Source organism: Netta rufina, assembly GCF_964035555.1.
Source record: "Netta rufina genome assembly, chromosome: 4".
Taxonomy (NCBI): Eukaryota; Metazoa; Chordata; class Aves; order Anseriformes; family Anatidae; genus Netta; species Netta rufina.
The window spans coordinates 20,404,196-20,431,316 of record NC_140127.1 but is presented as its reverse complement, the minus strand read 5'-3'; the positions used below and the strand labels follow the sequence as shown (position 1 = coordinate 20,431,316).

Genomic DNA, 27,121 nt, shown 5'->3' with positions numbered 1-27,121 from the left:
TAAACTTCAAATTAGTTAAAAATATAATTTCATGTTTCTAAGCCTTTTGTCTTCCTTATGTTTCATTTTGCTTCTAAGTATCAGAGAAAGCAACATACCTCATACAAACTCAATTACATTTCAATTGAAGGAAATCTCACTGGTTAGGTAGATTTGTCTTGGACACTTTCTGTTCCTGTCCCCTCTGCGTGTGCTAGGTACTAAATAGGTAATAAAAGTTGCAAAAAAAAAAAGGAGAAAAAGTAATGCAATAAACAGAATCTTTGTGCTTTTTATTAATTTATGAAATAAATTAATAAATTGAAATATGAAATAAATTAATAGGCTATCTTGGAAGATTAAACTGATTAAAATGCCACTGGACCTGGAAATACTAAAACAGAGCATTCAAAATGTCATAAGCAATAACCCAGTGGTCGCTCCCTTGGGGCAAGTATTTTCAGAGGGTTCTCTAAATCAGTCAGGTTGGGGGAACTTGTTACTTTTATCCTAGAACACTTTGACAAGGGCATCTCTCAGACTAGCGAACATCTTTCATTCAGGCTGCCACTTCAGATCAGCGTTAATGTCTTCATTTTACACATGGACTTGCTCGGAACACGGTGAAGTATGAGTTTGTCTAAATCTGAATCTCAATGAAAAAAATGGGAGCAGAATCCAGAGGATTTCTGTCAACCTAAGCATTTACAAACTATTATTTCAAAACCGGAGGCTTTTCATACTTACTCTTTAAATACGACGTCTGTTTCTTTAGATGAGCTGCTATAGTCTCTGTAGTTCTCATGTCAGCAAATCTTCAAAGATGAGCTGTTGTAAATAAATCACTTCCCATACAGATTTTCAGAGTTTCCTCAGTTTTTCATTGTTCATTTCTCCCTCTGTTCCTTTCCTTGATAAAAGATTTAAGACATGTTTTCTTTTCTTATTGCTGACCCAGCAATGTTTTGGGGGTGGTAGGTACTTCAAAAATTTCCCTTCCTTTTGTTTCCAGTCACTGGGACTGCAGAAAAACACTGTTGCTCTTTTTGCCCAGAACGTTCTAACTACTGAGCTCTGTACTTTTATTCTTTTCTTGTATTTTGTTCAGCCTAACAGTAATAACCATTCTCCAAGAAAAACTGACACGATGCTTTAGGACTTCCTGACAGTCTTCTGTCAGATAACGTTTACTACAGCTGCTGAAAAATTAGATTTTTGACATCAGCATCATCTGTGCTTCCTCTTGGTGTTAGGTTAAATGTGTGTCAGATTTGAAGGCTGCATTTGTGGTGAAACCTTGAAGACTAAAATGCTGCCATTCTGGCCTGTATGGTTAAGGTTTTTCTGCATTCTTTTACTCACAAATTAAGCATGAAGCTGCATATACTGTTAGAGCATCTCTCTCTACTAAGAGTAATCCTAATGGCTCTGCGTCAGGCTTCGGGGTCTTGGAGGTGAAAATAAATTATATCAAAGCCTTCCTTCTGAAGCTTCCAGTGGGCTTTTAAATGTGGCTCAAAATGCACTGCTAGGTAGTAGCCTCTTTTTTTTTTTTTTAACCAATGTATAGGAAACCATAGCTGAGAAATGTCATGTGTCAGGAGGGAGCTGCATATGGTTAGTAGATACTGGTTGTTTTCATGTTGTTTTGGGTTTTGATAGTCTAAGTCCACTCTTCCTGGGTCATTATGGGCAATGTGTGTTAAATTTCTATAAATCTCATTGTTATAGCAGTATAGGTAAAAAACAATTCAGTGCCCTCCTGAAGGAGCCCTGATTAAAAGTGGGAGAATGAAATCAGAAGGTAGAGATCCAGGCAAGGGCAGGCGATGCTGGTTCGGCCACAGGTGGAACAAGCTTGCTGCTCTTCCTTCTAATCTGTCATTGCTTTTTTGTGGTGTGGACAAAACCCCTTTAAAAGGTCACATCTAGACACACAAATACAGAGACAAGTAGTACTTTGCAACCACCAGGCTCGTTCCCTTCACTGGTGCTGTGTGCATCAGATGGCTAAAATAATAAATCCCAAGCCTGCATTCTGGAGCCCTGATGGAAATGGGAGCTGTTACTGCTGGGGCAGGCAGGTGAAATGATCTCAGCTTTGAGCATGGTGATCCTTTATTTTATACATTTGATAATTTTAATAGCAGTAACTTGCTGTCCTGTAGTCCTAGCATTTCATGATAAACCTAGAGATTCAGCAGTGTTTTTGCTGAAACATTAATGACAGAAATCATGCAGCTTGCCCCCAGGAGCAGAGCCTTACTGGTTTGTAATTAAATGCGGCCCTTCAGTTATTAGCAAAACTTGGTGTGACCAGGCTGTTAACTCTCCAGTGTCAAAACCAGCATCTCAGATTCTTTTTGACCCCAGTGCTTCCCAGCAAGTGCGTTTATGTTATGCTTGTGTTCAGTGGAGTTATGAGTGACGTCCAGCGTTGCTAATACTTATTATTTGCATTATTGCAGTGCCAGGAGACAACAACAAGCTTTTGTGAGCTGAGCGAAGCTGTACGAATGCTTGGAAAGCAGTCTCTGACCTAAGGAGTTTACAGTCCATGCAGAATGGACAGGAGAAAGGACAGGGCATGCAGCTAATACTTGCTCAGCCACACAGCAGGCAAACTCTGAGCTAGAAGAGGGCACGGGTTCCTTAGCACTGAACTCCTGATTTCTGCTTTATGTTACCCTCGGACTGAGGAGATACTTGGAGAATTTGCAGAATGCGATTTCCTTCTGTTAGCTTTATGTTAACTAAAGATCAAACTTACTTAGTGGAAATATCATTAAATCACCTAGAACTCTGTCCCTTGTTCATGGGATTAGATTCATCCCACTGATAATTTAAGATAGATTTGGTCGCAAGCAAACCTCAAAGATCATGGAAGGTGGCATTGCTGACAGTGGTTACATCACAGTGCTCTTTGATGGATCTCGAGGTCTTTGTTCCTCTTTGAGGAACTGCAGTAAGTCAGGGGAGGTTAACACAAATGTCAAAAGGTGTTAAAGAGAAAGGCACAGAACTTCACACCTTTCTTTCTTTCTTTTTTTTTGGGGGCATGTCTGCAGTATACAAGATAGAAAAAGCTGTTGGTTGGTTTGAGTGAATATGAGAAAATGATTTATGAGCTTAGAGTAAAGCATATGTGCTTTTGACACATTTTTTTATTAGCATTTCTAAAAACAGCAGTAAAATCTGTTTATGAAGAGAAAGGATGTGGTTTAGATTGTTCTGTAGCCTGATAAATCTATTTTGTGAAGGTTTGTAGGAGGCAGGACTGTTTGTTAGAACTCTGGTTTTATTTTTTCTCCCGTCTTGTTATTTTTCGGCTCAGAGCTAAGTGTTTGCTTTTCTATCTGGCTCTGAATATTGATTATAATTACTGAGCTGTTGTTGCTTTTAAGATAAACTTTGATTCCTACTCTCATTTATATTAAAGCCTTAGCTTGAAGGTCATTTTACACAGTTGGAAAGAATTATATGGAACTGCAGTATAAATGATGAGGCTTTTATTTTTGTTTTTTGTTTTTAACAACTCATATTTCATGTAGGATCTGATGGCTGGAATATCTATTAGAATTTATTATAGTGATGTGCCATTACGCCTGTGTGTTTATCTATATCAAGAATAAATGTTCTTACACATGCATATGGAGCAAACAATAAATTTCTTCTTTTTCACATTAATGATGCAGTCGCTCCCATTCTCTATTCTTAGAGCCACGGTTGTGAAGAAACTACAGAAGAATGCAGCACAAGAATTAATGAACAGGCCAGTTATGCTGCAAATAAGCTTCGTCAGCTAAATGACAAGCTCGAATATAAGAAACAGGCTCTAAATTCCATATGTAATTCACCAAAACCCGACAAAAAGGTAAGTACTTTTGGTTTCTTCAGTCTTTTTTTTTTTTTTTTTTTTTTTTTTTTTTAATATTATGTGTTTATTTATGTAATATGCAGTCATCTCAGGCTCTTTCTGGACAGGTCTGATGCCTGTTTCAATCAGCCTGTTACCAAAAGTGAAATCAAAGCTTGGAGTTAACTAATTTTTTTCCTTTTTTTTTTTTTTTAAGTTACTGTAAATAAAACTACAAATATGTTTTATATCATATACCACTCTCCCATAGCCTTGCTTCTCTGTCAGTAGCAAACAGAATTTCTTCCTTACGTCTCTACCCACCTCTATCTGCATAATTCTTCATGGCAGCTGATTCCATGTCCCTGCCGCATCTGCAGCACTGCAGTTTAGGGATGTGCTGGTTCTGCTCCCTCTGCTGGCTTTGAAGTAGCACAACACAGTATCACAATCTCCAAATGTGTGATTGGCTCCCTTAAATAAAGGGGAAAAAATAAGACGTGTTATAGTGACTGATTTCCTTTTAAGGAGCCAGAAGAAAGCTGCAGGGCATACTTTCTTTGGACTAAAAATTCTGAGGGATGTGAAACTCTGGTTCTTTGGGCTTGGAACATAAATAAATAGTTTTTTTTCATCTCCCTTTACAGAATGCAGCAGTTAAACAATTTAAGAACCCATTCAGGCAGAAGCAAGGGATTTACATTTGGCTTAGGCCAACTTGTTACCCCGAATGATATTACAGGACCATTGTTCAGATGTTTTTAAAGTGTTGTGACAACTGGGCCAAGCTTTGCAGGTGTTGTGAGCTTGTGGTCATGGACAGTAGCGTGCAAGACCACCCTGGCCAGCTTCACTCCCTCTGTCCCTTAAATGTTTCCCTCTGCCAGAGGTTTCTGCAGTCAACTGGAAATGTGTCCTTAGCTCTTCTGGAGTATCCTGTTCACAGCTGCTCTGCTCTCTGTGTGGCCTCAGCTGTATTTTTCTTCCCAAGTGGCAAGGGCACAGATGTGTCCCATTTTTTTATGCCTGTTTTACTATGGTAGCATTTACCTGTAGAGCTTTCAAATGAGTTGTTGAGTCAACAGTGTGAGAATATCTTGTCACAGGGACTTTATTTTTCAATTCTGGACATGGCAGGTAAAAATTTGTTTCTTGGTCATCTGAAGGTTAAAATAGAATTTAAAAAAATCACAGTTGTAAGCCATATGAAGGGGAATGTCATGCCCATTTTGTATTACTTAAAAAAAAAAATCTTAAGCTGTTCTTGGTTTCATTTTCTCTTTTTGAAATGCCTTTGCTGTGAGGCCCATGCAAAACATGCAAGTCTGTAAGGGGCTTGTAGCACCACATTCAGCTCAGATGCCAGCCAGTCAGGGAAGAAAACTGCTTGTTTGAGTTGCATGTGGGATTCTGATAGATTTAAAAGAAAATGCTCTGTAGGGAGGAGTCTTACTTTCAGTTCTTTCTGTGGAATATAAAGAGCAAGGAAGATGACATGGAAGATGACAGGGAGTCTCAGGCAGCATCTCTTCTGTACAGGGGCTGCTGCCATACAAGATAACCTGGTTTTTGGAGACGTGTGACTGAGGTGCTACTTCCTCTGTGTGTGTGTGTGTATCTCATGCCTGAAGCACAGGGCTTGTCCCCCTCTAGTCCATGAGTGCAGGCTCATCTCATCCACTGTAAATGTGCATGGGCTGTTTTTTTTTTCTAGAGTTCAGTCTTATCCCCAGTAGCAAGGCAAAGGTTAACATTCCCACTCAGAGTGCTTCCCATTGCTTGCAAAACCTTGTTTACAGAATAAACTCTATGACACAATTACTGAAACGAAACAGGACTGCTTTGAACTAAAATCCCTCCAACTTCCACATAATTCCTGATAGAGCTTGAGACAATTTTTTTTTTTTTTAAACTTGGTCAGATCTTTTATATTTCTGATGGTGAAGAGAAGCTGGTATAGCCAGCTAGACTTCAAGTTAAAATTTGTAACACAGGCAAAAAGAATGACTAAACTGTAAAGAATTACTAAGAATTACTAAGGCAACAAGAATTACTAAATAAGTGCTAAACAGAAGCGGGTGTTACTGTGTATGCATGAGTTAGGTCATGCCATTAATTTCTGTAGCATTACAGTTTTAAAATATTTTCTTCGATATAAGACATACTGTATAATTAAATCCTTATTTATTTTTTTACATTCGCATTACATGCTCCCTTTCTGTTCTTGAGAAATAACTATATTCTTTCAGTACCCTTGGGGAGAAGGGATTGTACTTCTTTTAAAGTAGTATTTTCCTGCTTTATTTTTTACTTCTAAAATATTTTTGTCTTTGAAAATATATATATCGTTGAAACAGAATAATAAAATTGAGCCACTAGTGCTATAAAATTTTAGTATTTGTTTTATAACGATAGCAGCTGTTGACCTTACAAGTTCTGTGTTTTTCAATTGTTCCTGGATGACGCTTATAGAAGATCTTTCAAGGTGACCACAAAGCAGTCTGTATTCTGAGAGTTTACTGTATCCTGAAGGTTAGCTTACATGCTGGAAGGTTGTCATATAGCTGCTCTGTAGACAATCTTTCATCTTACAGGAGACAAATTCTGAGGAAGTTACTATAGCTCTGTAAAATCTTCTGCCAGGATGTACCACTTGTGCTACAAGTTTTACAGCTAAGTCTCATAAAATTGGTGTGTGGTATATTGTATTTTTTTTTTAAATTGTCAGCTTCTGCTGCTGCATCTCTAATGTCACATTTTATATGTATATTTCCACCTTTTCTTGTACTGTCTCCTGCTAGTAGGCATGGTTACTTATTTTTTGCTGATATTTTAAGATGCGTTATTTCTCCTTTATGAGATTATGCCTGTGAGCCATCTTGATTAGAACATCTCTTATTCAATGTGTGGTTTCCACAAGAATAAATTCTCCTCTTCCCAAACCGAAAATGAATTAAGAGGTAGCTTCTTGGGTGGTTGTTACCATAGCTAACTTACTGGCAATGAAATCTATTCTGAGGTTCTTTCATCGCATCATATATATCTGAAATGGGAAAAATGGTAAGGAGGATGTCTCTGGTAGTTGCTGTTGCAATAATTGCAATTTCAAGTTTATATAAAATGTGTAATATGTAGTTGTATCTGAAGTACCTCTTTGATCCTGATAGTGTGATAGAATCGTGTCTTTCTAACTTGTTTTTCATTTTAGTATTGGGGTTGACCTTTGAGATTAATCTATTTCCCATGTCTATAGAAGATATCATAGATTTTCTCAGTTATGATTTTCTTTTCCATGTGAATTTTTCTCTCTCCTGTCTCTTGTACAGTTTATTCTTTCTGAATAGTGTTCTCAAAGATACAACTAGACATGTTACACAAGCTTTTTCTTACCAATGGTAATTGATGAATTTTCCTCTGCAGATTGTTTCTAAGCTGAAGGATGAAATCACCCTGATGGAGAGAGAGCACAATGACCTTCAGCTGCACATTGCAAGAACAGACTGGTGGTGTGAGAATCTTGGCATGTGGAAAGCCTTCATAATCTCAGGCGAGGTATGTTGTTTGTTTGTTTGTTTTGTTTTGTTTTGTCTTCTGGGTCAGTTCAAACTTGCTAAAGAGAAGCATAAAAACCTGTATATATTTCCTAATACCTTTGTGTATACTTTGTATTCACTTGGGGAGTGGGGGTGGGAAATAACCTCTTCTGAGCTCCTCCTTTCTTTCCCAAGTGAGTACTATGATGCATATACAAATGATTCCAGTCCTCAGACTCTGTTGTAATGAAGTTGTAAAAATACCTGTATATACACGAGCAGGTTTTGGCATTGGGTAACTTGCTATCTTAAGGGCATTATTTTTCATCAGAACTGCCTCATGTTATATTACCATGCTGTCATGCTTGAGCACAGTTGTCTCTTCGGTCTGCCTCAAAACTCACTGACTGTAAATGAAGAAATTCAACAGGTTGAACAGGTAGTGTGCTATTTTAAGAAATAAACTCTCATTGTGTAACTTTCTGGGTTTGTTTTAATGCTGTTTAGAACAGTGAAGCTCTTAATTTAAGTGATCAATGCAACTTTTAACACCATGTTTTAGAAAACAGCAGCATCACGTGCAGCAAAACTGTGGAACAGCTGCTTTCTGGTGAGGGTCCCAGTCCAGAACTGTATCTCCTTTATTGCTAAATGAATATGTGGTTCTGCTAAATGTGAGGGAAACTGGGAGAAAATTACAATGAGTTAGTGCCTTAACTGTATTTTACAAGAAGTACTAGATTAGATAATTAAATGTAGGCTTGTATTAATTGTGCTGTTTGCAGCTCTGTGCTTCAAAGGGTAGGCTGGAGAAGTTATTAATGTTGTGCTTTTCCATGTTAATTAATTGCTTGGGAATGTTCTGGCCACAGTCGATGATTTCAGGAACATGAGTAGGTGACATTGTCCTCCTATCTGCAAAATACACCCTTGCTAATCCCAGTGTTTTGGTCTGTGATTTGAGACAGAAATTTGGTGGCCCTGTGTTCGTTGCAGAGAGGCTTAGTAAAAGTACATGTTGCTGGAGAATTGGAGCTGAAAAGTATAATAGCCTGTCATCAACCTTTTAAAGTGATTTACTAATGTAGCTAATGGATAATGCACAAAAATCTAGTATTACTTATGGCTTGGAAAAATGTGTGTGTCCCCCCTTAGCCTGTGTTCTCTCTCAGGTGAACCTTTAAAGCTTTGAGTCATAAAAATGCACTATCTGAAAAAAATAAAAATGATATGAATCGTGTAACCCGTAAGAGTTGTGTGGTAACTGACATTTCTGATTTAAAAAAAAACATACTTGGAGGTTCGGTGTTTTGGCTGTTTGATAGAGGTTGAAAAAAAGACTATAGGAACATGCAGAACGAAGGGGACCTGTGATAAGGTCCCCATGAAGGTCCCCTTCGTTCTGCATGTCCCCTGGAATTAGACTGTCTAATTCTGAGTCACATCTCCCGCACCAGCAGGTCTAAAACTCACAACTATGTAAACCAATGCGCTTTACTTCCCTTTAGTGGTTTTGGACTTCCTTATTGTTTCATATTTTAGCAGATGTTCTGTCTCCCCTGTCTGAAGAAGACTGTTTCAGAGGATAACTTCTATATTTGATTTTAAATCTGCTGAGTTCTTAAAGACTGGAGTTAGTAGATTTGAACAAGGTGAAAAAATAGCTTGTCTTACTCATGTATTTAAGTACACCAGAATTTAGGGTGTGTATGCTGAGTGGGAGTTGGGAGAGCTGGCTTCCTGTGAATTGAGGAAAACAACAGCGGTGTGCTGGATACATCTTCTTTGAGCCTGCTTAAAAGGGGCTGCAGGCATCAGTCTGGCAGCCTTTATTTTACTGCTGCACAGTCTGGGGGGGGGCAGTTTTGGAGAGCCGCTCAGACTGAGCACATTAGCACTGAGTCATGGGCTTGTTGACTGGTGGAAGGAGAGCCCTGAGTTGTGCTCATGGTTAATTCCTCCTGGTGGATGGCTGGGCCAGCCTTAGTGCTTCTTATAGGAGATTCACCAGCTTTCCTTGGCAGCAGCTTGTTTCTCTGCTGGTTTTACACCTTTTGCTAATGTGAAGTTTAAATTTTCCCTACTGCAGCTAATAGCTATAGCTTCTCCTGGAAAGATTTAATATTTGTTCTTTATTTTTGCAATATTTCTTTGAAAGCTCATTGCTGTGAGCACGCTCCTCGTGGCCCTGGTGAGAGGAGCTGACCTCCTTGTGGAGGAGGCTGTGTGTTAACATCCTTGTTCCTGTCTGTCTCTGTCCACCTCAGGACCTGGTGTCTTTGGGGACGAGGCATCTGTGGCGCTCTGGTAGATGGTAAATCCTGAAATAATTAATGTTTACGTTGTCTCGAGGCTCTGGAGTTGCTGTGACTGCGAAAAATAAGTAATAAAATAAAACCCAATAACCTGAGGCTGCATTGGGTACTTGAGGGCTGATTCTGTCCATAGATACCAATGAGTAACCAGAGAGGTTTGCACAGAAGCTGAGGAAAGGGACTGAGGTGCTGTACGTGCAGGATGGGCTCTGGGGGTCAGTGAGAGCTCGGAGGCAGCCCCAGCTGCAGCAGCGCCGCTGGGCTTGCTGCGTGGGCAAGCTCAGCACAAGCACTGGGAACAAACAGAAGGAACAGAGGGCAGGGAAAGTACACGGGAAGGGAGAGCTGAAGCACTGGGAAGCAATCAGAAACCTTGAAAGCTGAGATAATACCTACAGCTGCTGGGAGAAGACGTTGCAGTGATCTGATTGCTGATGGACAGCATTGCACAGCTGTGTGTAGGGCTTTGCTTAAAATAATGGCTAGCAGAGGACTGATTCAGGACTAATGTAGCCTTCTGGCTAAAGTTTAGTCCACTAAGGGTACTGCTCGATGAAACAAGCATGGTATGGTGATGAGGGAATTTGCAAGCCAGTCCCCTGGCAGCACAAATGTTCCACTCTTTCCCTCCAGAGTAATATACCCTATCTGTATTTTTTTTTTTCCTCCCCCCAAGGTTTTAGAAGAAAATGGAGAACAAGTGCCCTGTTACTCTGTCATGGTGAGTTTACAAGAAGTTGGTGGAGCTGAAACTAAGAACTGGACCGTTCCCAGGAAGCTCAGTGAGTTTCAGAACCTGCACCGGAAGCTCAGCGAGGTACGGGTCCCAGCGGAGGGACAAGATGCAAATTGCTGAAATCTGTTGGTATGGTGTATAGGGGGGGAAGAAATAACACTGAATACCACATTAAAAATATTACAATTTTTTAGTCCAGTCTTTTGACCTTTACCCTTTTTAAGTTCATTTTCTATTCACGTATTCCTGGCCTCTGCCAAATGTTCATAAAACTTATTTACATTTTTTTCTTAAATAATGAATGTTTTACTGAACTGACCCAATGTCCAAATAATACATGTACTGCACTGTCATGCAAGAGCCTGCTTTAAAAAACAGACTTTGTCTCTGTCTTCCAGGGAGGTATTATAAATGACAGCTTTTTGGGACAGAGAATATTTACTCTTTAATCTGCTGTAACATTTCTGTCTGATAAAAGGTAGATAATGGTGTCGTGAGTATGGGAAAAGGTTCAGCTGTAAGCCCATAGTGGGTAAGGAAAGGTGTTTTTCAGCATACTGAGCAGGGTATGGATGGCAGATGAGAATGCAAAGTCTGATTTCCATTTTGAACCAGAACCAGTTTTGTTTTTCTGCACATGTGCATTAAGTGAGCTGCCTTTTTTCCTACAGTGCTTTCCATCATTAAAGAAAGTTCAGTTGCCTTCCCTCAGCAAGCTGCCCTTCAAGTCCATAGACCAGAAATTCATGGAGAAGTCCAAGAACCAGCTTAATAACTTTCTGCAGGTAAGAAGACAGACTGTGGAGTAATGAGGGTACCAGAAGTTAAGACATAGCTGTAGGTTCACCTCTTTTATGGCAAAAGGATTTGATGACCACAGTTATATCCCTCACACCTCACTTCTACAGCCACTGTTTGGAGAATCCTAGCGCTCTGTTGTGCTCTTATTTACCCTCTCTTCTGTGAATGATCGATCCCTCTCTTACTTTTCCTGCAAGTCAGTGTTTGAGTAGCTACTCTGCCCTTTCTCTCTCTGGTGGGTCTTGGTGGTCAGTTTCTTGTTGTTGTTGATTGATTGTTTGTTTGTTTGTTTCTGTTTTTTAAACCCATCCTCACCTCTATTCTTTCTAATTAAGGCTTCAGGTGGTTCATTTGAGGGACAGCATCTCCCACTCCATTCTCAGCTACAGCCTGCAGTGGCTCTGTGGAGGTTTTTGTGAAAGGTCAATGACAGCAGAGCATTTTCCTGCTTAGTCCCACGCAGTCTGGGTTCACTGCGTGGTCAGTCAGCTTGAGAGGCTTTGAGCAGAGAAGTGGTTTTGTGCCTCCAGCAGGGTGAAAGGAGAAGTGGCTTGGCTTTCTGCTTGGCTTTGGTGTCTGTGAACCAGGCTAATACTGCTGAGACATGCTTTAATTTAATTGAATGCATTGTATGATTACTGTTTTTAGGTCACCTAGAGCCTCAGGTGGACAGCTTCATTATTTAGTTTAGAATCAAAAGATATTCTTAGGCCTGAGTGTGATTTTGCTTATTGGGAGCAATTTGTCTTTAGACTCGGGTAACACCTACAAATTGCACTTAGACTGTTTGCTTTTCATTTTAGGGTAACCTGTATTCTGTATGGCTGCTTTTTTAAATGGACTACTTGAATTCACAATGCACACGTAATTCATATGTTCAATGGGGACATGGAGCCTGCAGGATAAAAAAGGATGCAATTAAGAAAAAAGTAGTTGGGTGATACCAATATGAAAAGTGTTGTTTTAGACTTCAGTTACCTTTCTATTTGCCAGGGACTACAGTATAACCAAACATTGCTGTAAAGAAGCCAGGAATGCTTCCTTTCAGGGTAATGTAATTGGCCACCTGGATTCTTTCTCAGTGAGAATGGGGCTAAACTGGAATTGAGCACCTGTGGTTTTCAGTATGAACTCTGGTTGTTCCTATACTGGTAGGATTTCCAACTTTGTAAAAAGAATCGTGTTAAAATAAAGCTAAGTAATTGTGAATCTAATGGCTTTTTCTTCAGTGCACTTGTGATCCTTTAGCAAATGCATAAAATGCAGCTGACAAGCTTTATGTCTTTCTCTCTTGTGTCTTCCTTCATGCTTTTGATGGTGCTGTTATATTCCTTGCTCCCTGCTGGCTGTACAGTGGTTGCCCATGTTATCAGTAGAAATGCTGCGCAGGAACACTGTGAGCTGCTCCTCACTTGACCAGTTCTCCTTCTTCCCATTTCTTGCACGCAGGAGCCTGGTGGCTACCAGAAAGGGAACTGTCCTTATTTTCTGAGCCATGCGTTGTCACCAGAAACATTCTTAAAGAGTGGCTTCTCCTGTCCTGTGGGCAAATAGAGGTTGGCAGTAACCCCACTGAAATTACTGGTCTAGTGTAAGAGCTTGAGGCAGTCCGTGCGTGCAGTTCGTGTGTTCTTTGCAGGGACACGTAACCTTAAAAGAACTTTTGTGAGACGGCTGAGGAATGGAATTCGTGGCATAAGACATGGAGGGTGGAATTTCTCAAACCTTCTGTCCCTGTGTGCAGACAGATGGGTGCTCCTAGGGTGTGCCAGATGTCTGAACAGGAGAGTTGAATCGTGCCTCAGGAGTCAATGTTATCTCTCTATTGACTAAAAAGAGAGCACGGAGCAGATGGCTCAGATGTAAGGGTTGATGCTGTAAATGCCAAAGTTGTCTAACGTGCATGAAGTTGAGATGAGTTTGGCTGATAGTAACCAGTCCTTGAGTGCTAAGTTAATTTGATCTTTGACTAGCTAAGAAAGAGTAAATAATGAATCCTGTAGTTGTCACTTCAAAGTACAATACTTCACAACAAGTGTCTTACAAATTGAAACTTCGTGTTTTTAAAAAGGAAGTTGTAAGATTAAAAACCTGACGGACTCCTTAAATACAGTTATCACGCTGAAGTATCTGTGAGGCATGATTTTTTTTTTCTCTCTCTACTTCTGAGCTACATCTTAATTGATTTTATTGGCTGGCCTGACACATTTTGTTCCTTAACAAGAAATATTTAACTGATGTGGTGTTTCTGTCATTGTATTTCTTTCATAGAAATTGCTGTCTGATGAAAGACTCTGTCAAAGTGAAGCACTTTATGCCTTCTTGAGCCCCTCTCCAGAACACCTCAAAGTTATCGATGTGCAAGGAAAGAAGTCATCTTTTTCACTCTCATCATTTCTTGAACGCCTTCCTGGTGATCTGTTTTCTCATCAGGAGGTAAGTAGTAGAAAAGTAATCTTCCCAGATGTAATTACTTAGCCAAAGTAAGCAAGGAGAGGCATTATTATAATACATCTGAATGGCAGGTAATATTGGAAGGCATTTTGAAAGGTCATTTTCAATTTACTATAAGTGAACAAAGAGTCAGAAGTGAGAGCTGTTTATGACTTCAGAAGGTATTTTTTAATGAAATGTTTCCTGCCCTTTAATAAATATATATAGGCAAGTGTGTAACCTATCACAAATTAATGAAATGCAGTCCATGTGGGATTGCTTATTTGTTATAGCAGAATTTCCCACTTCTTATGCTCTGGACGTGCATATTGTAGAGAGTTTTAGACAGGTAAAAATGATCATCTCTTAGGAAGCTTCTCTTGGCAGGGAACAGCTGTGTGCCTTTAATAATTTCTGGATAACTTCTGAAGAAAAGCTGCGTTTGACAAAGAATGTGTGCAAATGGTGCAGGCTTACGTATACAGGTGGTAGCCCATGGGGTTGGTGTATTTGATACTAAGTCATAGAAACAAACAAAACCCCCTTGTGTTTCAAGATTCAGGAAAGAATAGATTAGTGACTGAAATAGCTCATTGACTAAAACTCCATGTTGCTCTGTCATGTGTGGTTTGTGCTGCAGATACACAATCTTCAGGGAGCTGTTTCCATTACCAGCTATTTGTTATATGAAATAATTCTTTTGTTAAATGCTGTAGTTGTCTGTAGTGGCTGGGCTTTCTTGAGGATAAAGGGAGTTTGGGAAACTTGTGCAAGTCTAGCCTGTTAATAGACACAAAGTTGGCCTTGCATCTCTTGGGAATAAGAAAATCCTTCCTATATATTCTTATTTTTTCAAAATTGTGCTATTTTTCCACCTAGATAGTGCATGTACGTGTGCTATTTTGGAGTACTAAACATAGAGTGCGAGACACTCATTCTAGTTATTAACAGAAGTACTTCAGTTCTAAAGAGGGAAGAGTGCGTTCACTAAAATAACTGTTAGGTAGAAGTAGCATCAAGCAAAGAAGCATGAAGCTATTAGTGTTTCTCTGTTGCATGGAAAAACATCCGCAAGCAAGAAGCCAGACCACAAGTGTATTGCATTACTTGAGTGCGTAGGAGGAGATAGGAAATATGGGAGACTTGTAATGAGGGAGGGAGGGAGCAAGGAGAAAGAAACGAAGAAGCAGAAATGAAACTGAAAAATGAAGGAAATGGAATAAAAAAGGCCCTGAGAATGTGGAAGCAGGAGTCAGAACATACCTTCTTAATTGGTTTTAATTTAATAGCGTTTCTTCTTACTTTAGGATTAGCAGCTTAATATTGCTAGCCTGTATTATGCCAGTACTACGCAAATGCAGATGAAGTCCATCCCATTTCACATCCATCCATCTTCCCTCTCCTCTCCCCTCCTTCCCAAACATAAACGTGAGAGAACAGAATACAGATAGAGGAGTACAGGGAACTGTTAGACCCTCTGAGTCTGTGCAGTACAAAGGCTTGTCCTAGTTTACACATAGTGATAAAATTAAATGGAGGCAGGGGAATTGTGAGCAAGTCTGGGGCGAGCTCCAATTTTTCTCAGACACGCTGGTCTTTCAGTTGGGGGTTTTTAGATCAGCTCAGTCTTGCTCAGTGATCACAATTTGTATTATTTACTACAGCATTTAAAGTAGGGTTAGAAATCATTTGGTCTGAAATCATTAACGCAGTTACTTGTTAAATTACAGAGTTGTTATGGTTGGGTTTTCTCTGTAACAAAGAATTCCTGTTTTATTCCATATTGGGCTCTATTGAAGAGCATGCTCTCTTACTGCTTTCTTTGTCTCTTACATCTTGTCTGACTTTCTGTAAATGTGTTAGAGCAACAGTATTACCTCTTGAGTGCTGTTTTCAGCATTATATATTGCAGCAATTTTAAATCTCATATAAACAATGCCATGGATGGGGTTAACTTCAGAACATGTTTCTTAACTCTCGAGACCAAAAGCAAATTAGAGGAAAAATACAGCCGAAGCTATCTGGAAGAGGGTTTTCAGGTTTATGAAGCGTTAACGAATAGAAAATTCACTGTGGTGTAAGAATTCACACTTCTCATTGCATTTTCTAAATGAGAGGGGATTTACTGAAGGGCAGTAAAATAGAGCAGGAACCTCAGAGAGGTCATCGGATTCATCCTTCTGCTCCAAATAGGCTCAACTGTACCAGCACAATTCTTGGCACGTCTGTTATGTTTTTAAACCTCCGGTGACTGATGTTCTGTAGCTGAGCAAGGCAGTGTGTCTCAGTTCTCAGCTCTCTTCATGGTTATAAAATTGTTCTTTCTAATTAACCTAAATCTCCCTTAGTCTGCTAGCTCTTGTCCTGTCTGCAGCAAACACAGAACTGTCTATTCCCTTTCTTTACATTAAGCCTTTTTGTTTGGGTTAGGATCACCTCATTTATCAGGAGCCACTACTTTCCTTTGGTCTTCTGTTCTTTTGTTTCTTAGATTGAGCAGCCTGTTTCTACTAGTTACTGGTATGTGTTATGCAGTTCTTAAGGCTTTGCTCTGCATTTATCCAATAATACGTGTTTTTCTTGGAAATGTTTCAAAATTAGTCACCAGCTGTTGTTCCCACTAGGTTTTCCTATTCCCATGTATTAAACTCTTATATTTATATGTATATATATATATATATACATATGTATATATATATATATACACATACAGATCTATCTGTATGGGCAGTATTCCTGCTTACAGATCATGGTGGCATGCCTGCCTTTTTCACAGGCCCTCGGGTTTGTTTTTCTTTTCTGTACTATTACCAATTCCAATTATTTCATTTCCTGCATTATTGCTGCTTTGCATCTGTACTTACCAAATTGCACCCGGTGAGCTCACCTGCAAATTCAGTAAGCTTATTTTCTGTTCTGTTGCCCAAAGGGTTAATGAAAATATGGAATGATGTCTATTACGGAAAATTAAATAAAATATAATTTCTTGAATATCTAAAATAATGAAGGGCCAAGAAGTCTGTTGGCCAGAGGAAGATGGTGAGCAGGACTGGAGTTTGTTCTAGTCTCTGTCCCTGGAGAAAACTGTTCATTGTCAGTAAATCTGTGTGCTCGTGTGGCAGGACAGGCAGTGATTTGTGGCTTCCTCACGTGGTGTTTCTTGTCAGTACGATGTGGTTATTTGTTTGCTGCCCTAAATCACAGCTTAGCCCACAGAATGCTTTAAAAGCTGGATACTCACCAAGCTATTGAAGTAAGTAAAAGTGGAGTCTATGGTGAAGTTTATGGTACACTTCAGTGTGGTAGGGTTTTTTTATTTCATTTTTTCTGGTTTTGAGAAGAGAAATAGCATAGAATAGAGAATGACAAATGCGACGTGGGCAGTGAAGGGTTGAAATATACAACACCAGAGAGTTATTTTATCCATACAGTACAATGCACTACCATGCCTGGAGAAAATTCTGGGACTGGAAGTGTACCCAGAGTTAATGCTGGGCTTTAGTTGGGATTTGAAGGATGTGAGGAAGAAGAAAGACAAACTGATGTACACCTGAGACACTGTAGGCTAGTCTCTGTATAGCAGGGTTCAGATGACAGGCAAAGGGTGATTGAAAGACTGTCAATGTAAGGCAAATAAAGAAAAAATAATGCAGGAGGAATAAATCCATGAAGGAGGTTTTTCTGGACTAGAAGAGGAGAGGGAAAAATAAGTAACGTTAGATGATGACATATCAAGGAAGAAAGAAGGGCAAAGGAAGGAGGACAAATAAAAAGCAGAGCTGAAGAAAGAACATTTGCCTGCATGACATTGCGACCATTCCTGAACCAAAGCCTGGGAAATTGCTGATCCAGCTGAGTTTATGAAATGTCTCCCTCTTGCTGGAGATGCACTTTCCTGGGGGCTGCGTCTGTGCAGCCAGACATGCACCTCAGGAGCACTTGTTGCTGAAAGCTGACCCTTCCCTGTGTGAACTAGTAGGAGCACCATCTGCACGCCCAGCTCCAAAATTTATTCAGTTGTCATCTGGTGCAAGTCGCTCTTGGCAATATCATCAGTTTACACATGGAGTGATAGATAACCTCCTGGGACAGGGCACAGCTCCCAAGCTGTCAGAGTCCAGAGACAGGTATCTTTGTGTTCCTCAAGCTCAGGTCCCAGGAGGGCTGGCTGTGCTTCTTCCCGGTGGCATGGCAGTACCTAAATCCGTGCTGGAAGAAGGGTTCATCCCATGCTGTGGTTCATCACATGTTGTCTCTCCGTTCGTAGGAAGAAACGGAAGAGGACAGTGACCTGTCAGACTATGGGGAAGAGGTGGATGGAAAAAAGGACTCTCTTGCTGAGCCATGTTTCATGCTGATCGGGGAGATCTTTGAGCTGCGAGGAAGTAAGCTGCAAACCTGCTCGTTTGTTAGTGGAATCTGTTGGCCAAGAAATCTGGCTCACTTTGTAGTTCATGGTTTTTCTGCTATTTCAGAAGTGTAATCTATATAACAATTTAATTTGGAAAGGAGCTGTTTTGCAATAGTTCCTAACTTCGGAGCTTTTATACTAAAGTTTAATTTCAATACGACATAGAACTAAAAATGCAGCTGGTAAGGAAGAGAATATGCATTCAATAATCTTCAGGTTTTTATTTAAGAAAATTATTTTGGAAAAAAAAGCACAAGGAAGTACAAAAACATGTTTTCCGTAAATTGGTTACATATTAGAATGCATGAATTACAAGGAAGGAAAGATGGCTTTGTCACAGAAAACGTCACTGACAAAGCAACAGTTTTAATGTCTGTTTCAGTGTATTATGGATGCATTTTAATTCTACAGTTTGTATAATGGAAAAGGTGCTGTAACTGTGGCACCTTTTGGTACCAGATTTTTTTCCTTCTTTATGTAACTGAGTGATGGTAATACAAGGAAAAACAAACAAAGAAACAAACAAAACAAACCAACCAACATATTTTTCATTCTACTGAATATGTAGCCATACTTGACGCTGTATAAAATTATGTACAGGCTAACTATTACAAAATGTGACAGATGTATATTCTAAATTTAGGCTTTTCTTCTGATGCTGGTGAACAGCATGAAAGAATGATTAACCACTAATTATAAGGAAGCACTCACATTTGTTTCTTTTATTGGTAATGGAAAGCTAATTGCTTGTACTATTTGAGTGAAAATGTTTTCAGAATTTCAGTGCTGCTGCTGTGTATGCAACATTGTGACAGTAAGTACAAAAAGGCTGTGAATTTTCAGGGGTTTTCTTGTACAAAAAGGGTTTGGGTAGTTATATTGTTCAATAAACTTATTCTTTAACAGTACAGCTTACCGAGTAAACTGCAAATGCATAATGCAGATATGTTTATGTAATCTGCAAAAAAAAAACAACCACCCTGTTGCAAATAATACAGGGAAAACAGTCATGAAAAAGAAAGATCCATGTGCAATTATTTAAATCTTAGAAAGGATGATAACAGGCACATGTACTGTAGAGATATATATATTTTTTGATGTAATTGTAGGTTCCATAACATTACTAACTTCACAATCTTCATTTTCTGTCTTTTTTTCATTGTTCTAGTGTTTAAGTGGGTCAGAAAAACGTTAATTGCACTAGTACAAGTCACTTTTGGAAGAACTATCAACAAGTAAGTTGCTGTTACTTTAACCAAACCTGCAACATCATTCTGTGACTATAGGCTGAGCAGAATTGTTTGAAATAATAATAGTCTGGACACTCTGTATATGATAATCTGCATGTTTTCCACAGCTCAATTTATGAATAAGTTGATTAGAGAAGACATAGACATGCAGATTATCATTTTGCTTATTTAGCAATATTTTTTCCCCTGCAGAGGGCTTTGCTTTTGCAGAGACCTGCCTCTGGATAGCTTTTATTAGTTCATGCTTTATTTTACAGTCCCATGAAGTTTTTGTCAGAACTGAAACTAGGTTTCTGTATTAGTTAATTTATTTCCAATCGAATGCAGATTTCTCTAAAGTGACTGAAATAACGTTTACATGATGAGAACCATTGATTTGTAATGTGGAGCTTAACTCATCACTGTTAGGCATGTTTTCATAAATGTATTTTCATGTACTGCATGAAGATGTATCTGCCAAGTGAGGTCCGGATGAGGCTATGAAGTGTGTGTCTGTACAGACCTTTTACGTGGGAAACTCTCTCATTGGTCAGAAAAATTTTGGATATTACTTTCTTTGTCAGTTACAAAGGCCTACGGTAAAACTTGATTCAGTAGAGCTGGTGATTCATACAAACACACTTCCCACGATCCTTTGATCAGGACTGACATTTTGATGCGTCATGATGATGATTTGCTTATGAAAGTGTGTGAATCTGTGATTTCCGTACTATGGAAGTCACAAACAGGCGAAGGACCACTGAGAATCTGATGAAATGCACTGTTTTGCTTTGGTGTAGCATTGGGACTGTTACTCAGGTAGGTGTCACAGCCCAGAAGATAACAGCAGAACAGGCTGTTCCTTTATCCAGTCAGTGGCTAATTGTTACATGCCAGCATTGCTTATAAAACCTTTTATGTATGCTATACAGTGGTAAATTGGACAAGAAGTGATGTAAAATCATGCACTTGACTCTCAGTGGTGGTCTCTGACAGTACACATTTGCTGAGTTTTAAATTGATCAGTTCATTTGTTCACAAATTGCAAATAACTAGCATGAAAGACAACTGCGATAGGACAGAGTCCGCGTGCACTGTGTAGCTTTTACATGTTGGTTGAATTCTTACCTTTAGTAAGGCTTTCAGCTGTCATTGGCACAGCTAAACAGTACTGCCTGGAGCTCACTCTGTACCTCAGGCTCCTTACACCAAGGACTGCACTTGGCTTCATTCAGACACTGGAGGAGGCTTCTACCTCCATTTGTAATCCCGCTTCTAATGTGCTTATGAATGTACAGCACTTCTTTCAAAACTTTGTGTATTTTATCCCGCCGGGAGCTTCTGTGCACACGTCTAGTTTGGAGTTCATCAGTTAGGTTTTTGTTTTTCCCTAGTGGAGCCTTTGCACTGCCCATCCTCAAAATGCTTGTGCATCCTTGTATGCTCATATGTATTTGCAGACTACTTTAAAATGTAGCCTTCTTTGCATCTCAGTCAGTTATCTGGAGAGATCTAGATCCTAGAGCACCTGGAGCTAACTACGACTTGCCATGATGCTGGTGAAAGCACCTCCAGTAAATTGGGATAATGAAGATAAGCATTGCTTCCACTGCTTCTAGTAGGAAAAAAAATCATAAATCTGGATAAATTGTGAGACCAGTTCTGATGTGCTTCCTTCCACACTTTTTTGTAGGCAAATCCGAGACACCGTACACTGGATATTCAGTGAACCAATGCTTGTTTATTATATTGGTGTGTTTCGAGATGCATTTTGGCCGAATGGAAAGCTAGCACCACCACAAAGAGCCAAGAGCGATGAACAAAAGCAAGAAACAAAACAGAGAGCACAGCAAAAACTACTTGAAAACATTCCAGGTGAGAACACTTTCCTTCCATTTCATCACAGATTTAATGCCAGTAAGGAAACTGGTTAACCACATACTGTTCTGCTACATTTTGGATTTTTCCTGTAGCGTTGTAAATTACGGTTATTTGCACAAACATAATTTTGGCCTTACCCTTTGCCTCTCCTGTCTCTGTCTCGTAAAAGGCGTGGGCTTGGGTAACACTGGTGGATTTAAGATCGTGTGTTACCGTCCTCTGTATGCAATACTCAAGGAACCCAAGTTAAGGCTCTCTCTGCTGCCTCTCCATCAGCAAGCAGTAGGTGGTTCTGCTGCCTGGAACTACTTGACCTACAGGGAGAGCGGCACCACCACAATTACCTCTTGCTCTAATGTTTTAAAGTGGAAGAGGGAGATCTACCCACGTTGTCACTGTTGTGCTGCTGCACATTTCTGAGGAGAGGTTTCAGGGCACCAAACATTAGAGGGACATGTGGCCTGGGCAGAAGCACCCCAGATTCAGTGGGGTTTCCAGTACTTGCCTGTGCCTGCCCTTTCCCCCACACAAAGTGAGGCAGCTTCCTCCTCAGCGTGCACGTTTCTAGGGCACCATCCCTTGCCATTCACAGCACAGGGAGTCATTTGGATCATTCTGCTAATTCAGAGAACGTGTAAACCAAAAGGCACCTAACTGTGAAGAAAGGGTATTCTATTCCATTTAGCCCTTGGAAATGCACTTAAACATTGCTTGAATGCTTTTTATCTCCTCTCCACCTGAATAACATGGATTTTAATGAGCTATTTTATAGCTTCACCGAGGTAGCTCATATCCCCTTGCATTAGGGTGTTTGTTTAATCAACTTCAACAGTGAAAATTGCAGCAAGCATGCATGCAAAATATTGGTCATCTGGTGTGTAAACGATCCTCCATCTGCTCTGTTATGATATACTTGCCACTTGCCTAGAATAGCCTTCCTTAGTTGTTTTTTGTTTGTTTTTATTAGAGATGTTTCAGGACATAGTTGAATGCTCCTGAAATTCATGATAAAGCACCAAATCACTATTTATTCCTTACTGTAATTTAATCAAAAACGTAAGTAATTGACTTGAAGTTCTCTTATCTGCCTGCTTGCAAGAAATATTCCTGTGAAGATTGAGAGACAAAGTGCTAAATCTGTTTTAACTGTTGTTGTTTGTGGCTGAAGGTGTATTTAAGGGAATGGATTAACAGCATATGAGATTAGACTTGACTGTGTGAGGTGAACTGCCTAGAAGGCACACTACATAATCATGTTGAAACACTTCAAATGTTGTCACTGAGATGCATGAGCTGTTATTTAACTTGGGAATCTTGAGACTTCAAGGGTATCTTTTCAATCGGTGACCTAAGTTGGTGAATGGGGTTATGCATCTTCTAATCATCTTATGTGAGGTGGAGCATTTTTGTTTCCTATCTGTATGCATTTGTGGGCAGTAATGTTGGTTGGATGCAGTGCCTGGCATGAGCAAAACTAAGCTGAAGTAACATTGATTGCAGATACTCTGCAGAGTCTTGTTGGACAACAAAACGCCCGTCACGGTGTAGTGAAAGTGTTCAATGCGCTGCAAGAAAGAAAGGCTAACAAGCATCTATTATACGTGAGTAACCAGAAAAATAGCCTGTTAAGTTTCTGATACTATTAATTGCCGAGCTCTGCCTACTCAGTATTAATGCCTGCAGTGTGTGTTCTTGAAAAGATTTCTATCAGACTATTGTTTGGTGTGAAAGTAGCTTTGTTGTTGCTAAAGTAAGTCATAAAAAATATACTCGTTTCATCATTCGAGTAGTCTTGATTAACGAAAAGCTGTTTACAATACAGTATTACTTTTGGCTACAATAGATTGTCCACCACATCCAACTTGGCCTGACTTCATATCATAATGCATGCCAACTTCTTTGTATAGCTGAGAAAAATAAGACACTTGCTACATACCTTGGAGAATCCTAGGGAAGGAGAGCTCCTAGACTTGTCTACAGATATGATGGTTCTCTCAAAGTCCCACTCCTGTGCTGCTGGCTGGGGCTGGTCTGGATGCGTGACTGGATCCAGGCACAAAGGCTCACTCCCAGTCGGTCTCTGTGACTCGTTTCCCTCAGCAGCCAGCCGGTTCCGTAGCACAGCCCCAGCACAGGAGCAGATGCAGCCCTGGCCTCCTGGTGCTGGCTCATGTGGTTTTGACAGAGCAGCAGCAGTTTATGCAGGGTGTGAAATCCCCATCTGAAAACTGCTGCCTGTGTCATTTGCTTTCTTTCAGCCTTAAGACATTTCCCCTTTCCTGTAGGGTGCGTGCTAATTTTAGGATGAATGAGAAGTAGCTGCATGAAAGATAAGCAGGATGACCCTACAAGCTTCTTTTATCTGTGAAGTTCTGAATATGTCAGGAAGGTTGAAAGAAATGATAATTTGACATCTATTCATCTTAGGTCTTCTCTTTTTTTCAGGTTTTGATGGAACTGCTGCTAACAGAACTGTGTCCTGAGCTACGAGCTCATTTAGAGCAGCTTAATGCCACTTAGGTTTGGATCTGCACAAGTGGACCACTAGAGAAATGTCTATGTCCAATAATAGACATGAAACTTATTTTCCTCTTTTCCATAGAGGGCTGAGGACTATGATTATTTTTAGGGTTTTTCTTTTCCTCTTGAGTTTTTTTGTGAAGTAAACAGACTTGAAAAGATCTGATGCTGTAGTAGGGTAGACAAAACAATGCTGTATAGTAGCCAATTTTTATTTAAATTGTTCTATTTGACTACTCTTCTGTTTCAAATATAGATTGGAAAATAAATGTTCATATAAGCTCAAAGAAACCAGAAAATATTTTAAACATTTATGAAAAGAAGTTTTGCTTATAGTGGTAAACTAATGAATGTTGTACAGTTCTAATCTCCTCACTGAGGATTTGAGCATTCCTTTTTTCTTGTGTATTGAAAAAGCCTTGTTGTGCAATATTACATGTAAAGCTATTGTGAAAATTTTATCAATTTTGTTTTTACCAAAGATTTCCTGTAGTTTGAAGCATTTGTAAGCAATAAATAACAAAACTGGATTTCAGTACTTGATAATTAGGCTGTGCTAACAACTAATGAATGAGTTTGACAGCAGGTTTCATAAGGAATATTTATGTTACTTTGAAGTCTGTGTCCAAAGTATGTATTGTAAACTGGTATGTCCTACCAGAACGCCTGTGTTAAATGTGAGTTCAGAGATTAGTGCTTATGAACTGCTTCTATGAATAAGTAGACATTTAATTAAACTATTTGAATAGCTTCCCTGATATTACTCAGGGCTGTTTTATTCAAATACCCCAATTTCAAACAATCTTCAAATCTTTCTCTTATTTTATACAAAGGAGGGAAAAAGTAATGTCTTCAGTGTTTTTTTAATTTATGTAAAGATATGTAAATACAGTCTTAATGCACATCTAAATAATTAAACAACATCAAAAACCCATAGGTGACATTCATTACTTTCTTTTGAATTCAGTGCAGTTGTGCTTTTCGATAAACTACTTGCAGTTAGGACTGGCTGTAGCTCAAGGAACACAAAATCTATATGCTGTAGTGAAATCAGTGTTTTTAGTAATACCTAGCCTTCTCTTTTAACAGAGCAGTACAGATTTCAAGTGACAGCACGGTCATACGATGAAGGATAGAGGAAGACAGGCCTAGCACAGAGGACATAGAGAACTGCAGGAAGGAAGAAAAAAAAAGCATCAGTAAGAAAACGTGTCTCTAAGTAGAATTGGCTGGTATTAGAACTTGGCATGGTTTGAACAGTAATTTTTTTTTGTCATACAGACTAGTTTCTGACTTCGAACCTCTGAATTCTAGGGGTAAAATGTGTTAAATGCATTTTTGCTTGTTTGTTTGAATGAGGACCTTGCGCGGATTGGCTGCAGCGATGGCTCCTGGCAGGGAGATGAACAGAGACAACCCCTAAACCCCCCAGTAATGCGACACAGAACTGCTTCGTCAGAGCTGCAGCCCTGGCCCCTTGCACCAAGCAGGCAGGAGCTGTGTTTGTGCCACTGTGGATGCTGACATGCTGAGGACAGAGCTGGGGGTGACAGCATCCAACCAACCCCTGGTGCTATAAAACCAGTCCCTGGGGAGCGCCACTAACAGGACTGGCTTGGCAGTTAGCACAGGCATGTCGCACAGGGCTGTTCAGGCAGGGCAAGGAGGAGTGCGAGGAGGATCCTCTCCTCCCTTTCCCATCTCTCTTTCTCTTCCCCTCCTCTCCTTGGGGAACTCTGCCTCGTTGCACCTAGAATTCACCATGTTGGACACCCGTTGTAGCAGCCGGGCTGAGGCAGCAACCCAAACGGAGGAGATATGGCCTCTCTGGGTTCATGTGGGCACTCAGGTGGATCCCCTGAGGGGTGAAGTGGCAGTCCAGACTGGAGACTGCAGGGAGCTCTGGAATCTGGAGGCTCACCTCTGTCCCTGGGAAGGTGTTGGAGCAGCTTGTTCTGGATGCCATCTCCAAGCAATTGGAAGAGAAGAAGGTTATGAGGAGTAGTCAGCATGGATTCTCCAATGGGAAGTTGTGCTTGACCAACCTCATTGCCTTCTATGATGGCATCACCAGCTGGGTAGATGAGGTGAGAGCAGTGGATGTCATCTACGTTGACTTTAGCAAGGCTTTTGATACTGTCTCCCATGACATCCTGCTAGCAAAGCTGAGAAAGTGTGGGATAGATGAGTGGATGGCAAGGTGGGTTGAGAACTGGCTGATTGGCCGAGCTCAGAGGGTGGTGATCGGCGGAGCAGAGTCTGGCTGGAGGCCTGTGACTAGAGGTGTTCTCCAGGGGTCAGTGCTGGGTCTGATCTTCATTGATGACCATTGATCTTCATTGACGACCTTGATGAGGGAATAGTGTCTGCCCTCAGCAAGTACGCCGATGACACAAAGCTGGGAGGAGTGGCTGACACGCCAGAAGGCTGTGCTGCCATTCAGCGAGACCTGGACCGGCTGGAGAGATGGGCAGGAAGAAACCAAATGAGATTTAATAAGAGCAAGTTCCTGGGAAGGAACAACCACATGTATCAGTACAGGCTGGGGGACGACCTGCTGGAGAGGAGTTCTGAGGAGAAGGACCTGGGGGTCCTGATGGACGACGGGTTGACCATGAGCCAGCAGTGTGCCCTCATGGCCAAGAGGGCTAATGGGATCCTGGCATGCATTAAAAGGAGCAGGGCCAAACGGTCAAGGGAGGTGATCCTCCCCCTCTACTCTGCCCTGGTCAGGCCTCACCTGGAGTACTGTGTCTAGTTCTGGACTCCCTGGTAAAAAAAAAAAGACAGGCATCTCCTGGAAAGAGTCTAGCAGAGGGCCACAAAGATGATGCGGGGCCTGGAGCTTCTTCCCTACAAAGAAAGGCTGAGAGACCTGGGTCTGTTCAGCCTGGAGAAAAGAAGACTGAGAGGGGATCTCAACAATGTGTATAAATACCTGAGGTGTGGGAGACAGAGGGATTTGGCCACCAACCTCTTCTAGGTAGTTTGTGGGGACAGGACAAGGTGCAATGGCCACAAGGTGGAGCACGGGAAGTTCCACACCAACATGCTAAAGACCTTCTTCATGGTGAGGGTGATGGAGCATTGGAACAGGCTGCCCAGGGAGGTTGTGGAGTCTCCTCTGGAGATACTCAAAGCCCGTCTGGATGCCTACCTGGGCAGCCTGCTCTAAGGAACCTGCTTTGGCAGGAGGGTTGGACCCGATGATCTTTTGAGGTCCCTTCCAACCCCTACAATCCTGTGATACTGATAAGATGCTTCAGCAGATGTAGATGAGTTAGGAAAGCATGTGAACAAAAGAATATGCCCCTAACCAATGTGAGATTTAAAAATGGCATTTAGTATGAAATCACAATCTTTGAATGGGACATACGTGAAATCTAGATGAGTTTGGGTTCAAGCTCTTCAGAATATTAAAATTTAA

General features: G+C 40.5%; 1 protein-coding gene across 1 annotated transcript in view; it reads left to right on the top strand.

The window, feature by feature from the left end:
* SNX25 (sorting nexin 25) overlaps positions 1 to 24,487 on the top strand; it is a 78,008-nt gene extending 53,521 nt beyond the window's left edge. Inside the window, exons 10-19 of the mRNA XM_084285453.1 lie at positions 3,698 to 3,853; positions 7,256 to 7,387; positions 10,360 to 10,500; positions 11,091 to 11,204; positions 13,492 to 13,656; positions 17,921 to 18,038; positions 19,233 to 19,299; positions 20,987 to 21,168; positions 22,675 to 22,775; positions 23,620 to 24,487. Coding sequence (XP_084141579.1) covers positions 3,698 to 3,853; positions 7,256 to 7,387; positions 10,360 to 10,500; positions 11,091 to 11,204; positions 13,492 to 13,656; positions 17,921 to 18,038; positions 19,233 to 19,299; positions 20,987 to 21,168; positions 22,675 to 22,775; positions 23,620 to 23,694 — 1,251 coding nt within the window. The 3' untranslated portion in view covers positions 23,695 to 24,487. The remainder of the gene's footprint in view (positions 1 to 3,697; positions 3,854 to 7,255; positions 7,388 to 10,359; positions 10,501 to 11,090; positions 11,205 to 13,491; positions 13,657 to 17,920; positions 18,039 to 19,232; positions 19,300 to 20,986; positions 21,169 to 22,674; positions 22,776 to 23,619) is intronic.
* The last annotated feature ends 2,634 nt before the right edge of the window (positions 24,488 to 27,121 follow it).